A 21991-nucleotide genomic window follows, 5' to 3' on the forward strand; every position below is an offset into this window, starting at 1 on the left:
TGACCAACGTTGTCAAAAGCGCCAACGACGTCCAGGAAAACCACCGCGCAATCCTTTTTCCTACTTTTGGCGTCTTTTATGATCGCGTCGATGACTCTAGCGCTGACATGTGTTCCCGGCAGACCCTTAATGAAGCCCCTTTGACTTTTGCTAAAGGTGACCTGCCAACAACAGATTCGTTACATCTTCCTTCCTCCACATCACTTGTGGTTTCCTCTCCTAGTTTTTCCATTAATTTATGATTATTTGTATCCATTACTTTATTACAGTTTGAAAAGTCCGATACAAAAACAAAAAAAGCACAAACTAGGAGCAACTAACCTTTCAAAATAACAGCAGACAAAATGGTGAGGAGCTCACTTCGCTTCGTGACGTTATTCTCCATTTAACAGTCCTATTAACAGAATATCGACCATGTTAAATGTTATATCGTTTCAACATGTTGAAACAAGGAAATATTTCTCTATTTAACACAATTTTTTCAATTTAGCACAATTAACATATTAATTAGACTAAAGATTATGGATACTCCACTGGCGATTGTGCGCCTTAGTCCGTGGGTAGGCAGCATGATAGGCCTCTACCCTGAAACAAATGAAGCTTTACTGCCATCTACTCATTCTGTGGCTAGTAGCCAATAGTATTGAAATAAAAAAAATAAAAAATATAGAAATTTTATTTACTCCGTACATTCAGCGTATAATTACTAATTTTTGACAGTATCAGTTGTAATATAAAACAAACATTTAGAATGCATTATAGATTTTAACAAGAATTATCCTTACTTTACATCTCGTGTAGTGATAGTTGTAAAAGATGAACTTTTTTTTCTTTCCTGCAAAGTGATTGTTTAGTTGAAAAATTAAATAATTTATTTTTTTATGACTTTGTAATTTTTTCTCGTAGGTGACAAAGCCCGCTTACTCAGTTATTATCTTAACATACTGATCATAAGTGTAGATAAGCATTTCTAAGGAGATTCTCCTCAACATATATAAAATGGCCTCCTGTTACAAAAAAAATTTAAGAAATGCTATTAAAGTGGGTTACGTTTTTATTTTTTTGACGCACTTCTGAAGAGTTTGAAATTTATACCTCGTCTTTCTTAGAGTATAAATGTTCGGAGAAGAAGCCTCTGTTTTACGTTGTGTTGATTTCTATATGTTTTATTTTTGTAATCAATATGTGAGCAATATTTATGTGTGGATTGAAAGAATATGCACCACTTTCTAATACCAGACGACCTATGATTATTTTTCCATTGAATTTAGTATCTACCAATGGGCTCTCTGTTCGAAACTATTGACTTTATTGGAGCAATGTTATCCTTTAAGTAACTACTTCCATGGTGGTAAGAACTAAAACAAAACTTGGAAACTCAATGTTGTATTACCAGTGGGTTGACTTAAAATAATACGAAAAACTAGTATTAAACCAAATTGAAACTAAATTTTGTTTACTAGTTTGAAAAGGTTTCTAGAAAGGAAGAGCGGAGAGTTTTGGTCTCTCCAGTATATCCTGGATGATAGCTCTGGAGCATGGGCCAAAAAAGGGGTATTCATTTTGGGAAAAGGTTTAAATGTGAATTAGTAAAGGATATTCCATTCTAAATAAAAAGAGGCAAGTTTGCTATTTCAAAGCTACTGCTTAAAAATAATGGAGGCGAATTGAGTATTTGAAAACCTAATTATTTTCTAAAAATTATGATTTATTTTTATAAATGAATATATAAAGTTTGTAGTGATTTTATACTGGTACTGGTACTGGTATTTGGTGGGGGAAAAACAAGTCCGGCAAGTGGGCCTAGTGGTCCTTTTTTGCCAACCCCTGGCGGCTACCTAGGTTGCCACCGCATACTAACCAAGGTGGGAGTGTCAAGATTCATTCTTCGGGACCGCCGAAAAATGAATGTTTAACTGCCCCAGGTGGGAATCGAACCTACAACGTTCCGAACCGAGCGCACTGCGACCTGCGCCCCAACCCGCACGGCCATCACGTCCCTGATATTATACTACTTTAATTAGTTTAATGGTAACCCTTTCATAATTCACATTCAAAGTCTCCTCCTTATATGAGTAACCTTTAGCTAGCAAATTCTTTAATCATCAAAAAAGTAGTACATAATGATTACTTTCTTAGGCGCTATTTGTTTAAGATATTTGCCTGAATAAATACTCAAAATGTCCATTTTTCAATTTTGGGTGAAAAAAGTCTCTCCTCTGAAAAACCGTTACTAAAAACTATTGAGTTGTAGATAGTTGACCGTAGATTAATGATTGGAGAAGGGTGCGGTCAGCAAAGCACAACATAAACATAATAAATAAATATGGTTTTGTTTATTTATGTTGTTCTTTGCTGACCGCACCCTCCGACAAACTTCTCCAATCTTAAAAACTATTGTTTAGTACATATGTATATTTGTACCCAAACTGAAGCTGCGCCTTACAAGCAGGTTAAAATCACTATAAACTTTATTTATTGATTTATGAAAAAAGTATATAATAAAATATAATATCTTCCTAGAATCTACTTCATACGGTCAACTATCTTCTTCCAATAAAAAACATTTTTTCATCTTAAAAAGCTCCTTTCCGACCTAGTCCTACAGGGGATACTAATGAAGTAGTCTTGAATATTTTAACGGTGGCTCTTATATTATACTGTAAATACGTTAATTTGATCAGAGGTTGAACATTATCTCGGAAAATTGTTAAAAACATGTTAGTACATTTGTTGAGAGAGCTCTCCAATTATTAATGAGTTGCATCCTCTTGAATTAATTAGCATTGAATGACAAATTGTAGGGAGCATTGGACATCTGGTGAAGTGCAGAGTGCAGCTGGTGTTGGTGCCCCGCGGGCAGGCCACTCCAGTCCGGCCTTTTGACTCGCTCCGTCTCGCCGCCTCGCTGTTGGCACACTCTCCTTTCAGCGTACTCTTAGGCTCACATCAGTGGAATCATTCTCGTCGCCCTGATTAATTTTAGAGTGGATCAGTCTATCTTAAGCCAATTACATCGATTATTCGATTAGAATGGTAATGTTTTATTAAAAACAATGTATTTCACACGGTATTATGAGGCTATCGTTTATAAGGGGTATTCATAATGTAGTGTGAAATGTAAAATATTTTACCATGTTAAATGTTATAAGTATAGGATTGTGAGCTATTTAAAGTTATGTTAAATGCATGAGAGCTCCTAGCGGTTTTTTTGAGCAACTTGTTTTATAACCTTTCCTTCCAAAACTTCTTGTTATTGTTTACTTCTAAGTTTGGGTTACAGTTATTTATTATAACATGCCTAGAGTGAGTGAAAAGTAGAGTTATGTGAAAGTTTGAGTACTAATTGTCTTGTTTAAAAACGTCCAAAATAATACTAAGACAATCAAAACACAAACGGGTCTGTTGCATGATGTCACTCTCCATTTAGCAGACCTATTAAGAGACTCTCAACCATGTTATATGTTATATCGTTTTAACATGGTGAAAGAAGGAAATGTTTTTCCATTTAATACACTTTAACATGTTAAAGATCATGAATACTCCTATAGTAGAAATATGTGTTTAACATATAGAAATATGTGTTTAACATATTAACTTGGTTCAGCGTGAATAGCAAATGATAAAGAATCAACAAGACATTATAAGAGACAATTTATTGTTCTATTAGACTAAGCCTGGACCAATTTTTTAAATTCTTTGTAATTAACTGATAATTATTGATAATTTCACACTTTTATTAATACTAATAAAATAAAATAGCTTTAAATAAAAAAAAAAACGGATAATAATATCCTAAATAATAATTGTTATGTATATGTCCAAGAGTTTTTAACTTAGTCATCATTGATTCGGTAAAAAAGAGTGGTTATTGTTTTCTGATATTCTTATTTTTAATGAGTGATATAAATAACTTTTTATTGTGCATCGCGATCCAAGATCTTCGCTCTTCATCCCCCGGTCTTTACTTCTATTCCTGATTCCACTTCTTGAACCCTCAAGTCTTTTCTGATGGATTTGTGATGATTCTAAACTGAATGAACGTTTTTTGTTATAGCTGTGCCCACGGGTGAGTTAAGAAACATAAAGTGTGTCTAACTTAGGCCCCAAAACGTACTCGAAATCATCAAAACTTAACCACTAATACTTGGAAAGCACGAATCTACCACTGGTAATTGCAGTTACATTCCTCGTTCATCGTTCCTCATCAAAACCCTTTTCTGGAATGTTAGTTTAACCACTTATCTACTAATTCCTCCCATGTATATCTTCGTCTACTCATGGGTCGTTAGACAGGGTGTGAGGAGGTGAGTGGCTAATTAGTTGTAACGGGATTGAAATTTATTGTTCGCTAAATATTTTATTTATTATTTGATGTTCAGAGTATTATATTTTCTGAATGCTGCATTTACAACTGTGATGAAATAAAATCTAAGATCCATGTTTTGCCAGTGCTTGTCAATAGATCAAAATTAATTGTTAACAGAAATTAAAAATATTTCGAAGTTAAAATATTCTCATGTGGTTACAGAACAATTGTACAAACGATTGAGATTCAGAATGCCAGTCACAATAGAAAAAGGCGTGACTTATCAATCTGTTTGACACTGTTGACAGAGATGGGCGGGGACGATGTCACAACACACGTGTATGACACGTGGCAGAAGACTCCAGCTCGCTAATCATAGACCGCACGCACTTAACTCGCTCCTTCCCCACCGGTATTTATGTCAACAATGGTGTGGAATGTTGGACCCTTCCTAAGGGACAAATTGGGCAGCCCCCTTTTTAATACGACCTACAATATGCTTTTATTTATTTTTACCCTTTGATGTTAACTTATAATAGTCTATTTTTAAATTTAAGATCGCAAATTATTAACAAAAATAATTTATTGGAAGATCGCTGATTGACCGTGTTTAATAATAAATGGAACATTTAGATGTTTGTATCTTTTTTAGCCCTGATGAAGACTTGCAATGCGAGGCGAAACTTTGTCTCAATATAAATAGGTTAATCACTATTTGAGTTTTTCTTTATACGCACACAGACAAGAATTTATACTTTTTTTTTTTTGAAACAATTTGGTACATTGTGATACCTATTATTCCATAATTATGTTCTGGGACAAAACAGCAATAAGCTCACTAAAGTAATTTATTTATAATGATTATTTCCGAAGTTTTATGTCCTATATATTATTCCAGAGGACATTAATTTCACTTAAATGGCTTAACTTTTTCTAGTCCAGTGTATTCTTGTCGAAGTTTTTATAATTTCTAAGGTTATGAAATCAGGAATACATTTTAGCATTGCAGCGTGAAATGTCTTCTACGACCGAAATTAAAATACACCAGTTGATAGCCAAAGTATCAAAAAATGCGTGGGACTAACCCGTGATGGAGGTAGGAGTTTATACTTAACTGTCTTGATCGTAAGACCTCAAAATAAGAGGACTTCAGCTCGTACGTCGTGATAGTACGTCTAAGAACTTGTGTTAGATGATGTGGTGTAAATATCTACAATAGTAGGGGTATTCATCATGTGTTAAAGTTAAATGTTATACCATGTTAAATGTTATAAACATAGGATTGTGAACAGCCCTATTTAAAGTCATGTTAAATGCATAAGAGCTCCTAGCGGATATTCTGAGCAACTGGTTCTATAAACTTTTTTTCCAAAACTTCTTGTTATTGCTTACTTCTATTTTTTGATTGAAGCATGCCTAGGAGTTGTGTGAAAGTTTCGCTACTGAGTGTCTTGTTGATCTCCTAACTGGTGTGGAAGAGAATTAAGATGAGATAATTATCAACTGTCATAACATTATTATTATTTTTAGTGCTTTATTAGTTATAAAATCATCCAAAACAATAATAACATAATCAAAACACAAACTATGAGCAACTAATTTAACACGACAACTAAACAAATGGTGACGAGTTCATCTAGTCTGTTGCGTGACGTCATTTTCCATTTAACAGACCTAGTAACAGACTCTCAACCATGTTATATGTTATTTCGTTTTAACATGGTAAAAGAAGGAATTATTTCTCCATTTAACTCGCTTTAACATGTTAAACTAAAATCATGAATACCCATAGTGTGAGACTCCTACTCACTAGAAATACACTTCCTACCTCCCTGTTCATACTAATCCCACGGGACTACTGCCAGAAATTACTTTGTAGGAGGAGGGGCTGGATGGGCTATTCGCCTCCTTCACTAGACTTCTTATGAAACCACTGTTCAGCATTTTCGCAGCTTTCTGCCAGTATTTGCTAAAGAATTCGCATTGTACCTTATTCATTAATTGAGCAAGTGATTTTTCATAGACTGGCTTCTGTTCAAGAAACCTGAAACATCGCCTACTTTAAGTGGGCTAAATATGCTCTGAAGCAACCATCATCAGTAAGAAATTGGGTGAGGTTATATTATATTATATATATAATTATAAACCTGCCTAGGTGTCCATTTCGCCCGACTGCAATGTCAGTGTAGTGTTACATCGATATTCCAAAAGATAAGGCGTACTCAGACCCTATCATCTTTCAATATTATTAATTTTCTCTTGTTTTTCAGTGATTCCCCATCTCTTCTCCTCTTTGTCGGTCTATCCAGATCATTCATTCTATATGAAGTTTTTAATATGTATTAATCCAAAAATAAATACATAACTACATTACTATTCTTTACAAAAAGACATAAAGAAATGTTAACCAAATACCATTAGTTTAGGAACCAAAACAAATAAAAAAAGGACTGAGATATATGTATGTACAACAGGAATTTATGAAAGAATAATACTTTAGGATTATTTACAGTAAAGCATTGAAAACGGAAAAAACGATATTACCTATTAATTTTCATTAAATAATCAAATAATTGGTAATATGCGCTATGAGTTCTAAGTATATATATGTGCATCTATATGAAATGTCTTTATAATTAACAATTCTAACCTCCGTCGAGCTGAGGATGAGGAGATGCTGGTGCATTCGTCTTCAATTGAGGTTTATGTGTCCATTAAAAATAGAGGACGGGGGGGGGGGGGAGCTGTAGGGCCAAGTTGGGATGAAATTGGTCAATGTGACGGAGTGGTATCTACCCAGCCAGCCTAGATACCACTGCTGTAAGTACACTGTTGACAAGAGATTGTCGGTCGTAACAACATACTGCGTTAAAAACTTAGCCACACAATACAATTAGCCGTCTCATTTGTTTCCTTGTTACTATTGACAATCACAAAAGCCTGAGCTATATTATTTATAAATTGAAAAACATGATCATTTAGAATGGAAATAAATTCCCTTTTACAACATATAATATAATCATCAATCACAATAATTCTATTCAATTAATCGATTTAACATTACAGAAATGCATTAATAATAAATAAAAATGAAGACTTTTTTATGTTGTTTCAACCATCCAGTGTTTGTGATCCATCTCTTCTCGTTTTTGTTGTTGCATTTGCATTCATCCAATGCAACACCCTTCTTCGATACTGTAATATACTTACGAGCATATGACTGTACTAGAAAGACGTTTATCTAAATTGATGCCGTGTTAAAATAATAGGACAGGTAGGCCTTTCCAACTCCGCAAGTATCAGCCAATAATTTGTATGATTTGAAAAAGTTACGTTCGTCACTTGTACTAATTTGTAACCAATTATGTGTCGATGTTAATCAGGCGTTAGCCTGCACTCCTAGATATCTAATTTTTGGCCTGAGATGGTGATAACATATTGACAGATATGTTCACATTAGGTGATCTCTTTCAAACGTTTTCTACGAAACATGGCTGCTTGATCGTATTATATTTTCAGGTCCCAATACAACAGAACACTAAGCAATGTAACCTGTGACCTCGTAAACTTTCGATCCAGAATAGCTCAAGAATCAAAATGTGAAGTCACTTTTATTAACCTTCAAATAGTATTGTTTATGTTTCACCTTTCAATTATACTATCTTTTCAATAATTTTTACTATAATACTATTATTATACCTAACCAAAGAAAAACATTCCTTATATTCTATACTATAAAGAAGTGTGTTTTTCTATCCTTTAACATATACACAATGTTAAGTGTCTGTTATATATATTTTCTTTCAAACCACTTTCGTTTCTCCGATTCAATTTTTTCATTATATTCATCATTTTTATAAACATTTAAGGATCGATTATTTGATTTTGTATTTTAAACTTTTGAAGGTTCTCCCATTGAGACTACTAACATCTTGCATTCCATTTTCATATCTGCAAATATCTGTTAATTCCAATGAATCCTTTTTAGATTTTCTCTCCCTCACCATTTAGGTATGGTGAACACTTCCGGTCGTAGATCTCTAATAATAATAGTAATAATAATAGTAATAATAATAATTTATTTATTTGTTTATAGGGCAACCCCCGTACAAATAGAGTCAGCCTGTGAAATAATACATGAAGTAGATAATCAATTTTAGTAATTTTACAAAAATGATGAGTTAAAGATCGTTTATATAAGCTAATAACATTCAATATACCCAAGATAGGCTATCCACATTCGTTAGAATAAAACAGTAAAACAAAAACGTCACTTCATATTTAATAATATTAAAAAACAAAACAAAAACTATATCTCCTATTGGGAGGATAGGCGTCCAGCTCTAAGTAAAAGGTTTTGGGTTACATATATAAAAAACAGTTTAAGGTCTAATCCTGATGGTACATACAGAAATTCATACAATTGATTTGGGCTAATATCGCTAAGCTTCGGCATGTATCGCATTCGGTTCTTATGATACGCGGGGCAATCTATCAAAAAATGGAAACAATCCTCCAGGGCCGTTCCATCACAAGCTGGACAGAGCTTCTGTAGGTCCAAAGTATATTTGTGTGGACCGACATTTAGAGTAATTGCATATTTACCGGAATGTTGTAATTGGGTAATTATTCTCAAGTGAGTTATAGGGCAACTGATTTTTAGGTAGATTTGAGGAGCATCCCTTTTAATGAAGAACCTACCATACATACCAAGGGTTATAGGTCGATTCTCGTAATAACAAGAGGACTTGACAAATTCCCTGTATCTATCCAAGATCTCCCCCATTCTAATTTTGATACTTAAGTAGTATCGGGTCAAACTTCAGAATGTTGCTCTCCAATATTTTTCTTATCTACCCAATTATATTGCAGACTCAAACAGTTGTTACTGTCTAGCTGCAATAGCTTTAAATAACATTGTTTCACGAAGCGAGTACAACTCATGTAAAGTATTTTTATTAGCCAGGACAGAGTTTGCTCTAAAACGTGATATCCCACAGGAATGGGTGCCACTTCTTGTCTTACCATAAAGTGTGGGGTGTTTCGTTGCAAACACAGTAGTCGCTTGTAGTACCTAGCTTGTATATTTTCCAATTCCTTTATGTGCTTCACGGCCCAAATAGGTGCAGCGTAGAGGATACAACTCAACATAGTCGACTCGTAAAGTTTCTGCCTGGCATCCCCGGAGATTATTATAGCCTTCGCACTGGTACTTAGCACCGCCACGATGGTTGAGTTACTTTTAGATACGATATGCTTCATGGCACGGTTTAAAAGTCCTGATAAACTGAACTCTATACCAAGATTCGTGGCTATACGTTCATGGATTTACCTTATCTTCCTTTTATTCTATTCATCAAGAATTTGGTAAGTATCAAACCGTGAGAAGCGAAGAGAAGTAGCTTTGTAGAGGAAGCATAGATTAACCCTATAAAAATTATCTGATCTCATTCCATATTACTCTTTACCTTTTCTTAAATCTTCACTAATTTCTTCATAACTCCGTGAAAAAAAATCTTAGGCCACCTTTGATATCGTTAGTTAGAGTTAGTTTTCTCTCTCCTTATCCGTACTCTTTTAAAAAAGTAAAACTTTCAAGCGGTTCATCTTAGGAGTCCCCATTAAAAGATATGTAAGTCTGTTGTATAGTTGAAGTGACTCATATCAACAATTTTCTCCTGCGTAAAATTTGCAGATGTTTTTTTCCGGATTCCGTTCATAATGCGATTTAGCTACATGGGATATGGATATAACCTAATCCTAATCCTTTTGCTAAAAGATATCCTAGAAAATCTTTGGTAAATGGCTGATCAGTGATTACGGATAATAAAAGTTACAGCGCAGTTAAATTTATTGTAATCAATTCTCTGTGTTATTGAATCACGACGGAATCGTAGGCAAATAAGCTCGTAATTATTAAGACCAGGTCGCAGTAAGTGCAGTTTCGCCTTTTTCTAATAATATTATGAGGGGCAAGAAGGTTGGTCCGCCCTGGCTGACAGCAATAAGGAAGGTTTTATGAGGAGGAGTTTTTATCTTCCTTCAATAATTTTAAAATAAAAAGAAATATGAGATTTGAGAACCTACCTCTAACTGCGAATTTTGGGGTAAAACAATTTAATCAAAGAGTTTAAAATTTAAAACCAATATCAATCAATACCTTTGAAGTTAAACAAATGAAGTTTTACCGTTACACTGCTGTGACTGAAAATAAAATAAAATAATTTTTGTTCTTCCAACATTCCTGTAAAGTTCTATAACCGCAAATTTTGATTTATCCTTAGTTCTATATTTATCGTTTATACTTGCCCACCCTAAGCGAAGAAGGGGGTGAGTTAAAGGAAAATAAAATAATAAATATAATCGAAAAGGGGGAGGGGGAAGACAAAACAATAAAGAATAAATTAATCCTTAGGCGCTACGTTATTTTTTCTTGGAAATAACGAAAACCCCGAAGCATTATGTCTACAATAACTAAAATTGTTGAATTTTGACCGCTGGCGAATACCTACCTTTACATGTAGATAACAGAAAACCTAGGGGTGTTACCTACCCACCTGTTGAATTATCGTAATATTCCGTGAACAAGAACAAAAAAAAAACATAAGTAAATTAACAAGTTGAAAGCAGAGAAAGAACAGCAGAACTATATGTACAAAAGTTTAATAATAAGAAGAAATATATGTTCACAGAATGAAAAGGAAAAAAAAAGAATTCTTATCAATCAATAAAAAAATTAAAACTTATACGTTGACTTAACCTTAACTTAAATGCTTAACCTTAATAACTATATTTACATTATTATCCAAAAGAGTATAAAAGTGAATATCAAATAAAAATAAAATAAAATTTAGTTCAAACCCCACGTAGTCCTTGCATGCATACTCCTGGCAGAACATAAGGTTGTCCGATATTTCCTTTTCGTCTCGCCTTCCCCAGAAGTTTTAGGATGACACCTGCTACAACTCTCTTATCCAGGACGTGCTGAAGAAACGTCACTGCACTATATCTTCACTTCTAGTATTGATGACCGTCCATTGAAGTAGAACACCGTAATTTTGAAAAAACAAAACACATACAATGACATTTCTCATGTGGTGCTATTTCGGTTCAAACAGTAAAGACAGAGAGCCTTTAAACTACTACCACTTCACATTGAACAATCGTAACGTGTTCCAAAATCAAACTGTCACCTTCTCAAAACCAAAACCCACTCGTCTGAACATACGTGTTCCAAAATCAAACTGTCCCCTTCACAAAAACAAAACCCACCCGTCTGAACATATCGCTCGTGTTTTTTTTTTTTTTTTCATGACAAGCGTAACACTCCTTGTCTATACAGATCTAGCCAGTGTTTTTATTTCACCATGGCAACCGTAACAGTTCTCAAAAGCGTTAGGAAAATTGATGAACAGGTCTTTACAACAAAAATTAATTGATATTAAAATTTAATTTTGGACCACGCAATCAACTCAAAGAAACGAATCGTAAGCCATTACTAAGAGCGTATTTTCATGTTTCTATTAGTTACTGGTAGATACTTTACCGTACCCTCTTCCACTCAAATACCACTACTTCTCTTCGTGTGAACTAACGTGACTTCGTTTTCTAGCCAAATAGAATCACGACCTCGTTGGAGGTTGTTGCCACTGCGACCATTTTTTAATGAAAATGTGCCTCAGTGGTGGATTGATGGAAAAAATTCTAATTATCCTCTTTTCTGACTATGACTCAGAAAGCTCACTAGAAATCATTTCTTGCGGCTTTTTCCTCTTGGGATACGTCAAGTTCAATGTTCCGCCGCTAACCCCAAAACAGGATGAATTTAAAGAGTGGAAAACAAGAGTGATCTACTCAGTAGATCGTTATGTGCAGTAGAGGAATTCTCTCATTGCTTTGATGTGGTCCGTTCTGCGGGTGATGATCATATTGAACTCTTAGGAGATTCATACAAACAAGTATAGATTGGTTGTAATTTTGTTTTACATTCTGATATGGAATATAATTTAATGAAATTATAGATTTTGGTATTTGGTAAATTAGAGATTACAGAATAGATTTTGGTACCGGTATTTGAACAATTGGGGAAGGGGTATGTTTTAAAAATAATATTTATTTATTGATAAGTACTACATTCTTCCACAACTTGGAGAATAAATGATAGTGATAAATGACCACATTCATACCAAAATTATTATATAATAATAAATTATCTATATGTATATAATGAGAAATATAAATAAAATTAATATAATTTAACTATGTACATGAAGTAATTAGGAGAAAATATGTAAAATTTTGAACTATTATAACAATAAAATAAAGCACACTGATTACATTTATACTATGTACAATGTTTACACTCCCGACCTAAGCATACCCAAGCTTATTCTATCCTCCACGCATATGAGCAGCAGGGCTCCTCGTATTCCAAAAGCATCCCTCTCACCGCGTCACTTGTAATAAGTAATATTTTACAATAGGTCTCTTGGCCACTGCCGTTTCAACCTTCGACGTGGATTGTGGAGATAGGGGAAACTTGATGAGAATTGAATTTGAGGAAGGATTAGGATGATTGATATAAGGTCAAGGACAAAAGGGATATGTAAGGTAGTGTTCTGTAGGAAAAGTAAAAGGATGCTTTGACTATGGTTGTATAAATTTGGAATTGAAAGGATTAGATTCCTTTGATCTTCGAAAATATTGCTGTTCCCTATAGTTCAAGTACGTAGGTTTGAGAAAAGCCTTTTAAATTAGAAGAGATGAGAGGTGCTACTGAGTAGTAGGTATAGTTGGCTAAATCTCTGTTAAGGCTACTGTGTTGACTCCAGGTGATTTTATTGTCAAGGATAAATCCAAGATCTGAATGGAGGAATTAAAAATCACAGGTGAACAGAAGCTGCGTTGGAGGGTAACCGTAACATGCAAAGTAGAATTAGTGTTCAAAAGGTAGCGATGTTATCATATCGTATAAATTACAATAAGTATCATTTATAATTTTTTTTTAACTAACTATATTATAATTATAATTTATGAAAAATTGTAATATTTTTTTTTATGAATCTGTAACAGGCATGTGTATGCTTGCAATGCCTTAAAAATATAAATTATATATATAAATAATTCACCGTATTGATTCAAATTAAGGTTAGGAGTGTGATCACAAGGAGAAAAAAATAGTTAACAATTATTTATTTGCTGACGTTTCGGCTCACTTTCTTGAGCTTCATAAGGTCTAAAAAGATACAAAAACAACTAAAAATATTTTGTCATAATAGGATAAAATACAAAAGGTAAATTAAGGTAGGGTTAAAATTATATAAATATAAGTGAAAACAAAATAATATACAAATGAAAGAAAAAAAGAAATAAAATAAAATAAATATAAAATAGGTAATGATAATAATATTATAATATTATCATCATAAGAATACTATCATAAGGATATAAAACAATTCCGCAAACTATTAGGTTAAAAATGAAAAGGAGACGCATTTTTTTTTTTTTATGTGTTATTACATTATAGTATTTTATTTTAATAATTATAAATCTTTATTTAATACAATATGGGACCTATGGTAGACTTTGCTTTATTTGCATTGCACCGGTTGGACTGTTTAAGGACTTCAAAAAGTTGATCAACAGCCTGTTTGTTATCCTTTAAAATGGACAAAGATATGTCAGTTAGAATTCCGCAAGTCTGGCATGCATCTTACAGAAACAAACAAACCTATTCTCGATCTATTTACGTAAATATATATAACGTACAAGTTTTATTATTGTGACAACTTATTATTATACTTTTATAATTATAACTCATTTTCATAATTATGAATGCATTTTATAGTATTGGGCATATTTGACTCCAGTAATAAATTTAATAAAAATTCCTTTCCATATGTAAAATTCTAAAGAAGTCCTTTAAGTACTAACTATAAATGCAATAAGTATTGGGTGATAATGATATTAGGTTCGGTATGATTATTAGCTATGTTGATAAACCCCCAATAGTAACCCGATTTGAATGAGCTGGAGTAAGCGAATCAAATTATATTACAGTAAATCGATTAACTGAACAGTCGCGGTCTGAGGAAGTACGGGCGATTTGTAGGCTCTTTTATGTAGCAATTATGCCTAGCCCTTAGGAAAAGAGACTAAATAATTTGCTACATTAACGTGTATATGCTTAATGGATGGAAACAATAGCAAAACTAAGAAGATAAGCGGAGTTGCTAATGGCGTAGGGAGGACGTGGTGGGGCGGTTGCCATGGGCGACCCCAGCGCAGGCTCGCCGCCCCTCCACCCCACCCCCTCCTATCCCTTCCAGCTAACTTAGTTAGTCACTTTTCGTTTGTCGTCATGTCTGCCCTCGTTCGGAGGTCTCCGCCTTACCCTAACTAAACTATCATATAGAAGATCACTTGTTTAGTTTGTTTATATCGGCTAAAGTAAGTAAGTCCGGTTCATATATCCCTTTAACTTCTTGACCGCTACGGTGCCGTATAAATGCGATGGAGTTCAAAACGTGCTCCGAGACGGCGGTGCCGACGGTGACCAGTTCGTCCGAAGGAGGCGGAGGAGGGCAGTTCATTTTTCCGGCCATCTTTAGCCGACAACTTGGTGGCTTTTCTACCTCCCAAGGGGGGAAGTTGATGGACGATTTGAGGCCCAATTTGGGTCTTCTAGGTCTGGTAGAGGACCATCCTCTTGACAAAAGGCCAAAGACGGAAGCAGAGTTCTCTGGACTGTATGGCCTTGCCGAACCTCCGACTAGAGTACTTCACGATCACACAGGTTGGTTATATCATTATTACATGTTCTATGAGAAAAATATTATTTCAGAACAATCTACTTTTTCCACCAGTATTATTTATACTTCTCGGCTTTTTCTCAAAGTGGTCAATTTTATTTATTAAACTCAGTCCACAATTTATATTCTCTAAAAGAAGTCGCATAAAATATGAGGATAAATTAATTTTAAAAATTGACCGCTGGGAGAATTAGGTCCAGAAGGACTGAGGAGACTATATCGCTTATTTGCTTTAGCTGTGATACATCTCACTAAGAAATTTATCTTTTATTTTGTTATATACGTATTCATAATATTGTACTATAGATTCGGTTCCACGTTATATAAACCGTACTAACTTTTGAACAGGCTAATGGAACAACTCGAGTACTAAAATGAAGCCCAGTAAACGGCACTATCTTTAGAATACGTCCATAATAATCAAAACTTTTTTTATCTGATATGCTACCTATATCATATTGTAAAGAAGTGATATATTTTTTTGGTAAAAACCAATTTTTTACTCAGAAAATATATTATTTAGTCTGGATTTTTTTTTACTTCCAAAAACTATGTTTTTCATAAATATTTTTTATTTATTTTTGTTTCTTTGAAAAAGGAAATATATTTTGATTCTGTAGTTCATGTTATTATGTTCTGTAGGTTATTATTTTATTATTAGTAAGTTTGAGTTATTATTAGTTCATTTTGTTTGTCACATCGTGAATGTAAAAACTAAATCTATTTACTGTCAATTCAAGACAGTAATATTTTACACATTTTTTTATATAGAATTCTATAATTTAATTGATACTTCAATATTTTTGCTATCCAGTGGTTTACGCTTGTTGTCTCTATCATTGCTCGACAGTTTATTTTGTCGTCAATTATTGACGAATTGCTCATACACATGTAGTTTTATTTGTAAAATTATATATTTTTTAATGTATAATAATATACCAAGTATCTGATTTAAGAATAAAAATGTTTTTACACTGTCAAATTAATGAATCTTGGTTCCCTTTAATGAAAAACTAACAAACCAGGGAATGTATTTCGTCTATCAAGTTAATCAAATTTATCACGTTTTGTAAACACTGATAAACTTTATTTTATTTATCTTATTAGTAACTTATTTATTAGTTTAAGGAATAGTTTCCAAATTATCGTTGTTTCAAGGGTTGATGTCTACCGCCCAATTACGCAATTCATTAGAAAGAAAACGCCCAAGGTAGCCTAAATATTGATATTAACCTTATATTCATTGATATTTTGCTTTGATTAAATAAAAAGTGGTTCCGATATTTTTATCATTTGACTTGTGTTATGAATGTTATTTGAATCTGAATATATTATTATTAATATGTGTTTTAATGAATTTTAGCTTGGTTGTTTGATACTTATTCTGTTATATTATAACAATGTGAATATAACGTATTACGGTTTTACAAGTGGATATCATGCCCATTTTTGTGGTTGTGAGAACAGTCTTGATTCTGGTTTGGTAAATGTATTAACATTTACGTCATGATATGTTTATTTATTTATATTTTCCATAGTAAATTAACGAAGGAGCCTTGATAACGATTAATAAATATTACGATAAAACGAACAAAAAATCATAATAACTTATTAATTATTTAATGCCATTCAATGATATTAGTAATTTATTTCTTTATATATTAAAACCTCCAAGGGTCTTAAACTTCAGTTTAGCTTCACCCTGCAGAGAACTAAATTATGTAAATGATATCATTAAAAATAATCAATATTCTCTCCATGATTGCTTATGGATATTTCACATTGTTTTACTGGAAGATTAAAGATGGTGGAATATTTTCATAAAATATTTAATCAAATTTCCTCAACTTCCATAGCGATAATCATTTTGCTAATAAAATATTATTGTATGAACTCTTTTTGCAGAATTTATATTTATGAATGAATTCATGGAAAATTCTACAACCTTGTTGAAGTATCTTGTTCTTTTGCCTTCAGCTCCGAGCTCGAGCATCAGTCCACTCATCTTTTCCTCATCTTGCCGTTCTTTTTCCTTTTTAATCCATTAGATATTTTTGGGTCTTCCCAATGGCTTGTCTTTCAGGATTTATCTCCATATACTAGGTGGTCTTCAGCCGTTTGCAGGCACAATTCTTTAAGCCTATCCTTAATTCGTCGTTCGTAGTAGTAGTAAGACGTTTATTTAATCTCTACTTTCTTCTTCTTTTTTTTTTCCCCCGTATTGTTTTTGTTTTATGTACGTCTTCTGTACTTTTTTAACTTTATATTTTACGTATTTTTTTTAAAAAAATTACTGTTGCCATTGTTACTTATTTTTTATTCTTATCATTCTTTATTGAAGTTTATTTGACATTATTTTATATTGATACTATTTTATGTCTTCCTTTTATTATTTTATCCTTTTATTTATATTTAATTTCTTATCACTTTATTTTTACATAATATTTATCCTAGCTTAAATTACCTTATTGTATCTTATTGTTGTAATATTCTCATTTTTTTTTGTATCTTTTTAGCCCTGATGAAGCCCTTCAAAGTGGGGTGAATCATCGGACATTAAAATAGTTATAAACTATTTGTTCTTTTTTTGACCGCTACCCTGACCATCGTCTTATATTTAAATTTTTACAGTCAACTATATATACAATAAATGATTATTAAAGAAATTAAAGTGCCCCGCACCTGAAGTTCATTTTATTGAAAAAAAACCTAAATTTTTTTGTTTGGAGCTTCATATTCTTCAAACTACCAACCATACTTCTGGCAGACTGTTTAAAGTTAAGTTAATTTTCTGAGAGCCCTAATAGTTCTCTTTCCGTTCAATTGTCCTCAAGATACAGTTTTTAAAAAAAGTAACTTTCGAACTGCTGCTCCTAAGAAGAAATACTTCATTATATTAAATTCAACTAACTTTAATTTTGGTGCCAATAGGAATCTGTAAGTAGAATAGTTCCTGAAATGTAGTTTTTCATAAACCAACATTTTTTTTCCGTACAACGATAAATCAACATTTTGGTAATTTATTTTTTTGCAAATATCACGCACCTCTTCTCCAGCTACCACTCTCCAATTAAGACATCTGCGCTGTTCATAGCAGTCGTAGTTTACCCGATATTTGCCAAAACATATTCACAAAAAATTTCTTAAAAAAAAAAATATTGCTTTTTAAAAATCTGTATCACGGTCATATTTTATCAAATTTAATCAACTTTAAATGTTGTTCTATAAAGTTTTTATTGTTGTTGGTAGTTTGGATTTGGAGCTCCGAATGAAATTTTTTTCAGTAGCGTTTTAAAACGCCCACCATTTTTTATCCCCCCCTCCAACCATATTTGGTAAAGTCAACAATTCTGGCTAATATACAGTTCCCATTATAATAATCAAACATTGGGATAAAATTACGATTTATTTTCTTTGAGCTCGTAAGAGTAGAAAATTAAATGGCAGTGGCACGGAAAGGATGGTTTGATATTAGAGTTTTAGCAATTTACAAAGTACTAAGTGCCTTAGATTAGATCGCTATCGCTCAATCATCACTATTTAAAAAAAAATTGAATTAATACGCCAAATAAAAAATAAAATTTCGTACGATTTCATATCATATATCGATGTTTTTCTAGAACTGAAGTTATCCTGTCTAACTAAACAAAATAGAGGATGTCAGTTTTGAACGTCACATGGCCCAACACAGAAAAAAAAATTCCCAGTAGCTAACAAACCAGACCTCTAAGCTCCAGAATTCACGGAAGGTCTACAATTTTTTTTTGAAGATATTTTACTGACTCGGTTCGGCCAGAAATGTTCCCGTGGGTTAGAATTAAAGCAGATGAAGTGTTCATTAAGAATGGAAAATATTTAATCGAAGGGAAAATAAAACTTTTGATTCTACTTAGTAATAAATTTAATGGAACCAAATACATCTTTAAAATTCAGCTCAGCATTACAGTGCTTTAATGACCATTATAATATTACCTATTAATAAGGTGCTTGTACTCCCTCCAGTGAACTATACCTAATTTTTATGTCAGGCCTAAAATAATTCTCCTGAGTACGTCTCGGGCCTTGGCGGTAATCAAATAATACATTTTCTTTACTCTCCACCATTCCTTATTATCTTGCCTTCCGAACTATCCATATTTCTTCATACCATATATTTCAAGTTGTACTTAATTTTGAAAGACGTCATCCAAACCAAAATCACGGGTCATGATCGAATGTACAATCATGGTCTTTTAAATTCCAAATTCATGGAATATATTTAGAAAATGATTGGAGAAGATGGTCGGGGGGTGCGGTCAGTAAAAATAACATAAATAAACAAAAAAATATTTATTCATGCCGACGTTTCGACCTGAGTTTCAGGTCTTCATCAGGGCTGAAACTATCATTTATAGAAACATAAAATTGAAAAGAAATAGTATACTAACAAATTTGGAAATTATACAAAATATTTAATTTAATAATACAAAATAGTTGATTGATAACTATGGAATAAATCTTATCAATCAACTATTTTGTATTATTCAATTCAATATTTTGTGATTTTTCCATCATATCAGACAAACATTTTTACTGACTAGAATAACGTATTTCTTGGTTGTTCCGTGCTCAATCAAATTATACAATTAGCGGTCTATATAATTTTGACTCCTTTTGAAATCGATATGAATTTGATGAAGAAAATCTTTCGGCATTATTTGTTTACATTTAAAACCGGAGTAATGTTCCCGGATATTTTTTTGACATTTTCAATGATACTTCATAGGATTTGCTTAAAAAAAAAAAAAAATTAAATCGCACCACTACAGATATGATATATGCATATATTATATATCTGTAAATATTTATGTATAATTTTTTTTTAAAATATTTATTTATTGCTATTTACAACTGTTCATTATAATACATTTAGTAAATCTGATATAAGTTAAATTAGAGTGTTACAGGCGTGTAGAGAAACTACCCATTGGTAGCGCTAATGACATTTTACATTAGCTGGTCTCGTGGCCATCTTCTTTTCAGGCGCCTCGGAGGATTGTCAGGAATGGAAGAGGATGCAAGGTTAGAAACTAGGGGGTTATGTATAATTTAAAAACGGAATTTTACATATCAGTTCTGATTTACGTTTTCTACATAATTTTTTTATTGTAATTTTTATTTTTGTGGCTAGGTATAATGAATAAGGAGTATTTTTCAACATAATATTCTTTAAATGAGCTTAATTTATCTGAAAAATTTATTTAAATAATTGCTGTCTATTGAAGTATTTTTAAATCTTAACTGAAGGAACTTAACATTATAAGTTTTTATTATGTTTGACAACTGAATTGGCGTCTAAGAGTTGTAAACTTAATTTTTTAGGCAATATTGGAGTTGATATCAAGTTCCTGATTTAATATTGGACAAAAACACTTTTCCCAACTTCTCTCCTGCGGCTTAATATGTTTAAGTTAACTGGATTACGATCGCTTTATTGGTTTTTGGCAACTGGTCCGACTTGGAAATTTTTTAAATTATTAAAATTTCCTTAATTGTAATTTATTAAGCTGCTTAATAAATTACTGATTCCAAAGCAGGCTATTCTACTGTACCTTCAATAAAGGAAGATCTTGAAATTAGAGTCGGTGGGTACTAATTATGGTATCAAGTCAATCCATACCTAAAGATATTTTACTGGTATCGGATAATAATGGAAACGGAAGATGAAATGAAATAAAATAACTTTATTCTTATTTAACTTAACTACTACAAAACATTTCCTGGTACAACTTCATGAATGAGATATGGAGCGCTGTGAGATATCGTTACCCAGTACCTTGATATTCATTTTAAAATTTATACGAATACTCACTATCACTAAGAGAATATTTCTGACCTATTGATGGTTATTTGTTGTTAAGAAATTGCAAATATATTCACTTTGGTGGAAAGAAATTTTTTGTATAAAATTAAGTAAATAATTTTTATTGGAATTAATATTTCTGTTGCAATCTCTACTAATTAAAACATATATAACATTATATATAATATTGACACAAAATTAAAAGTATTAAAATTTTGTCTTTTCGAGAAAAAAAAATTATAGGTAAAATATAATAATGGAGCTATCAATACAACATGGGATATAATAAATTCATATTCATGTTACTCTAACGTGATAACCACACGGGTCCCAATTAACAACACTGATTAGAAACAGACAAACTACAAAATATGAACAACAGACGGACTACCTGTTAGAGGAAAAAATAGCGAACCTACCTTCATTTCAAAACCTATTTAGTTCTTGCCTAAACCTGAAATTATTATGATCTCAATAACTGTAATAGTTATTCTTCATAATCGCAATATGTACTTGTAGGCAATTAGTTGAAGAAAATATTAGTTAAAAAAAAAAAGTTCTTTTCTCATTGTACAAATTGCAGGACTAAGCAAACGTGGCCTAAATAAAGTTTTATTATCGACTGATCCTCAAGACCTTCTCTACATATTAATCTACAGTCAACTATCAATTCCTCATTATTTTTCATATAAATTGAGTTTGTGAGCGCACATTTCAATGTTAATTCCGTCAATCATAAAGTTGATAAAGACTGCATCTCCCTTACATATCGACACATTTTGGACATTATAAGATCCTCATATTACTTTTTTTTCACTTTTTTCTGCATTTCAGAAGCCCATTTTCTTGTCATATCTTTTATTCTTGTTTTTATACATTCTCACATTTTAAAAATTTTTTTTTTATTAATTTTTTTTTATTTTATTTTATTTATTTTAAATTTTTATATTTAAACATACTGATGTCTAATATGCCCAATATAATATTTAAAATTACTTTATTTTTCTTTATCCCTATATTGTCAATGAA

General features: G+C 32.2%; 1 protein-coding gene across 1 annotated transcript in view; it reads left to right on the forward strand.

Moving 5' to 3' along the window:
• The first annotated feature begins 14697 nt into the window (after nucleotides 1-14697).
• Nucleotides 14698-21991, forward strand: part of LOC106677738 (homeobox protein unc-42) — a 58159-nt gene continuing 50865 nt past the window's right edge. Inside the window, exon 1 of the mRNA XM_014415828.2 lies at nucleotides 14698-15104. Within this exon, the coding sequence (XP_014271314.1) occupies nucleotides 14822-15104 (283 nt within the window). The 5' untranslated portion in view covers nucleotides 14698-14821. The remainder of the gene's footprint in view (nucleotides 15105-21991) is intronic.

This window comes from Halyomorpha halys, unplaced genomic scaffold (genome assembly GCF_000696795.3).
Source record: "Halyomorpha halys isolate HHAL.00 unplaced genomic scaffold, Hhal_1.1 Scaffold107.1, whole genome shotgun sequence".
In the NCBI taxonomy this organism is placed as follows: Eukaryota; Metazoa; Arthropoda; class Insecta; order Hemiptera; family Pentatomidae; genus Halyomorpha; species Halyomorpha halys.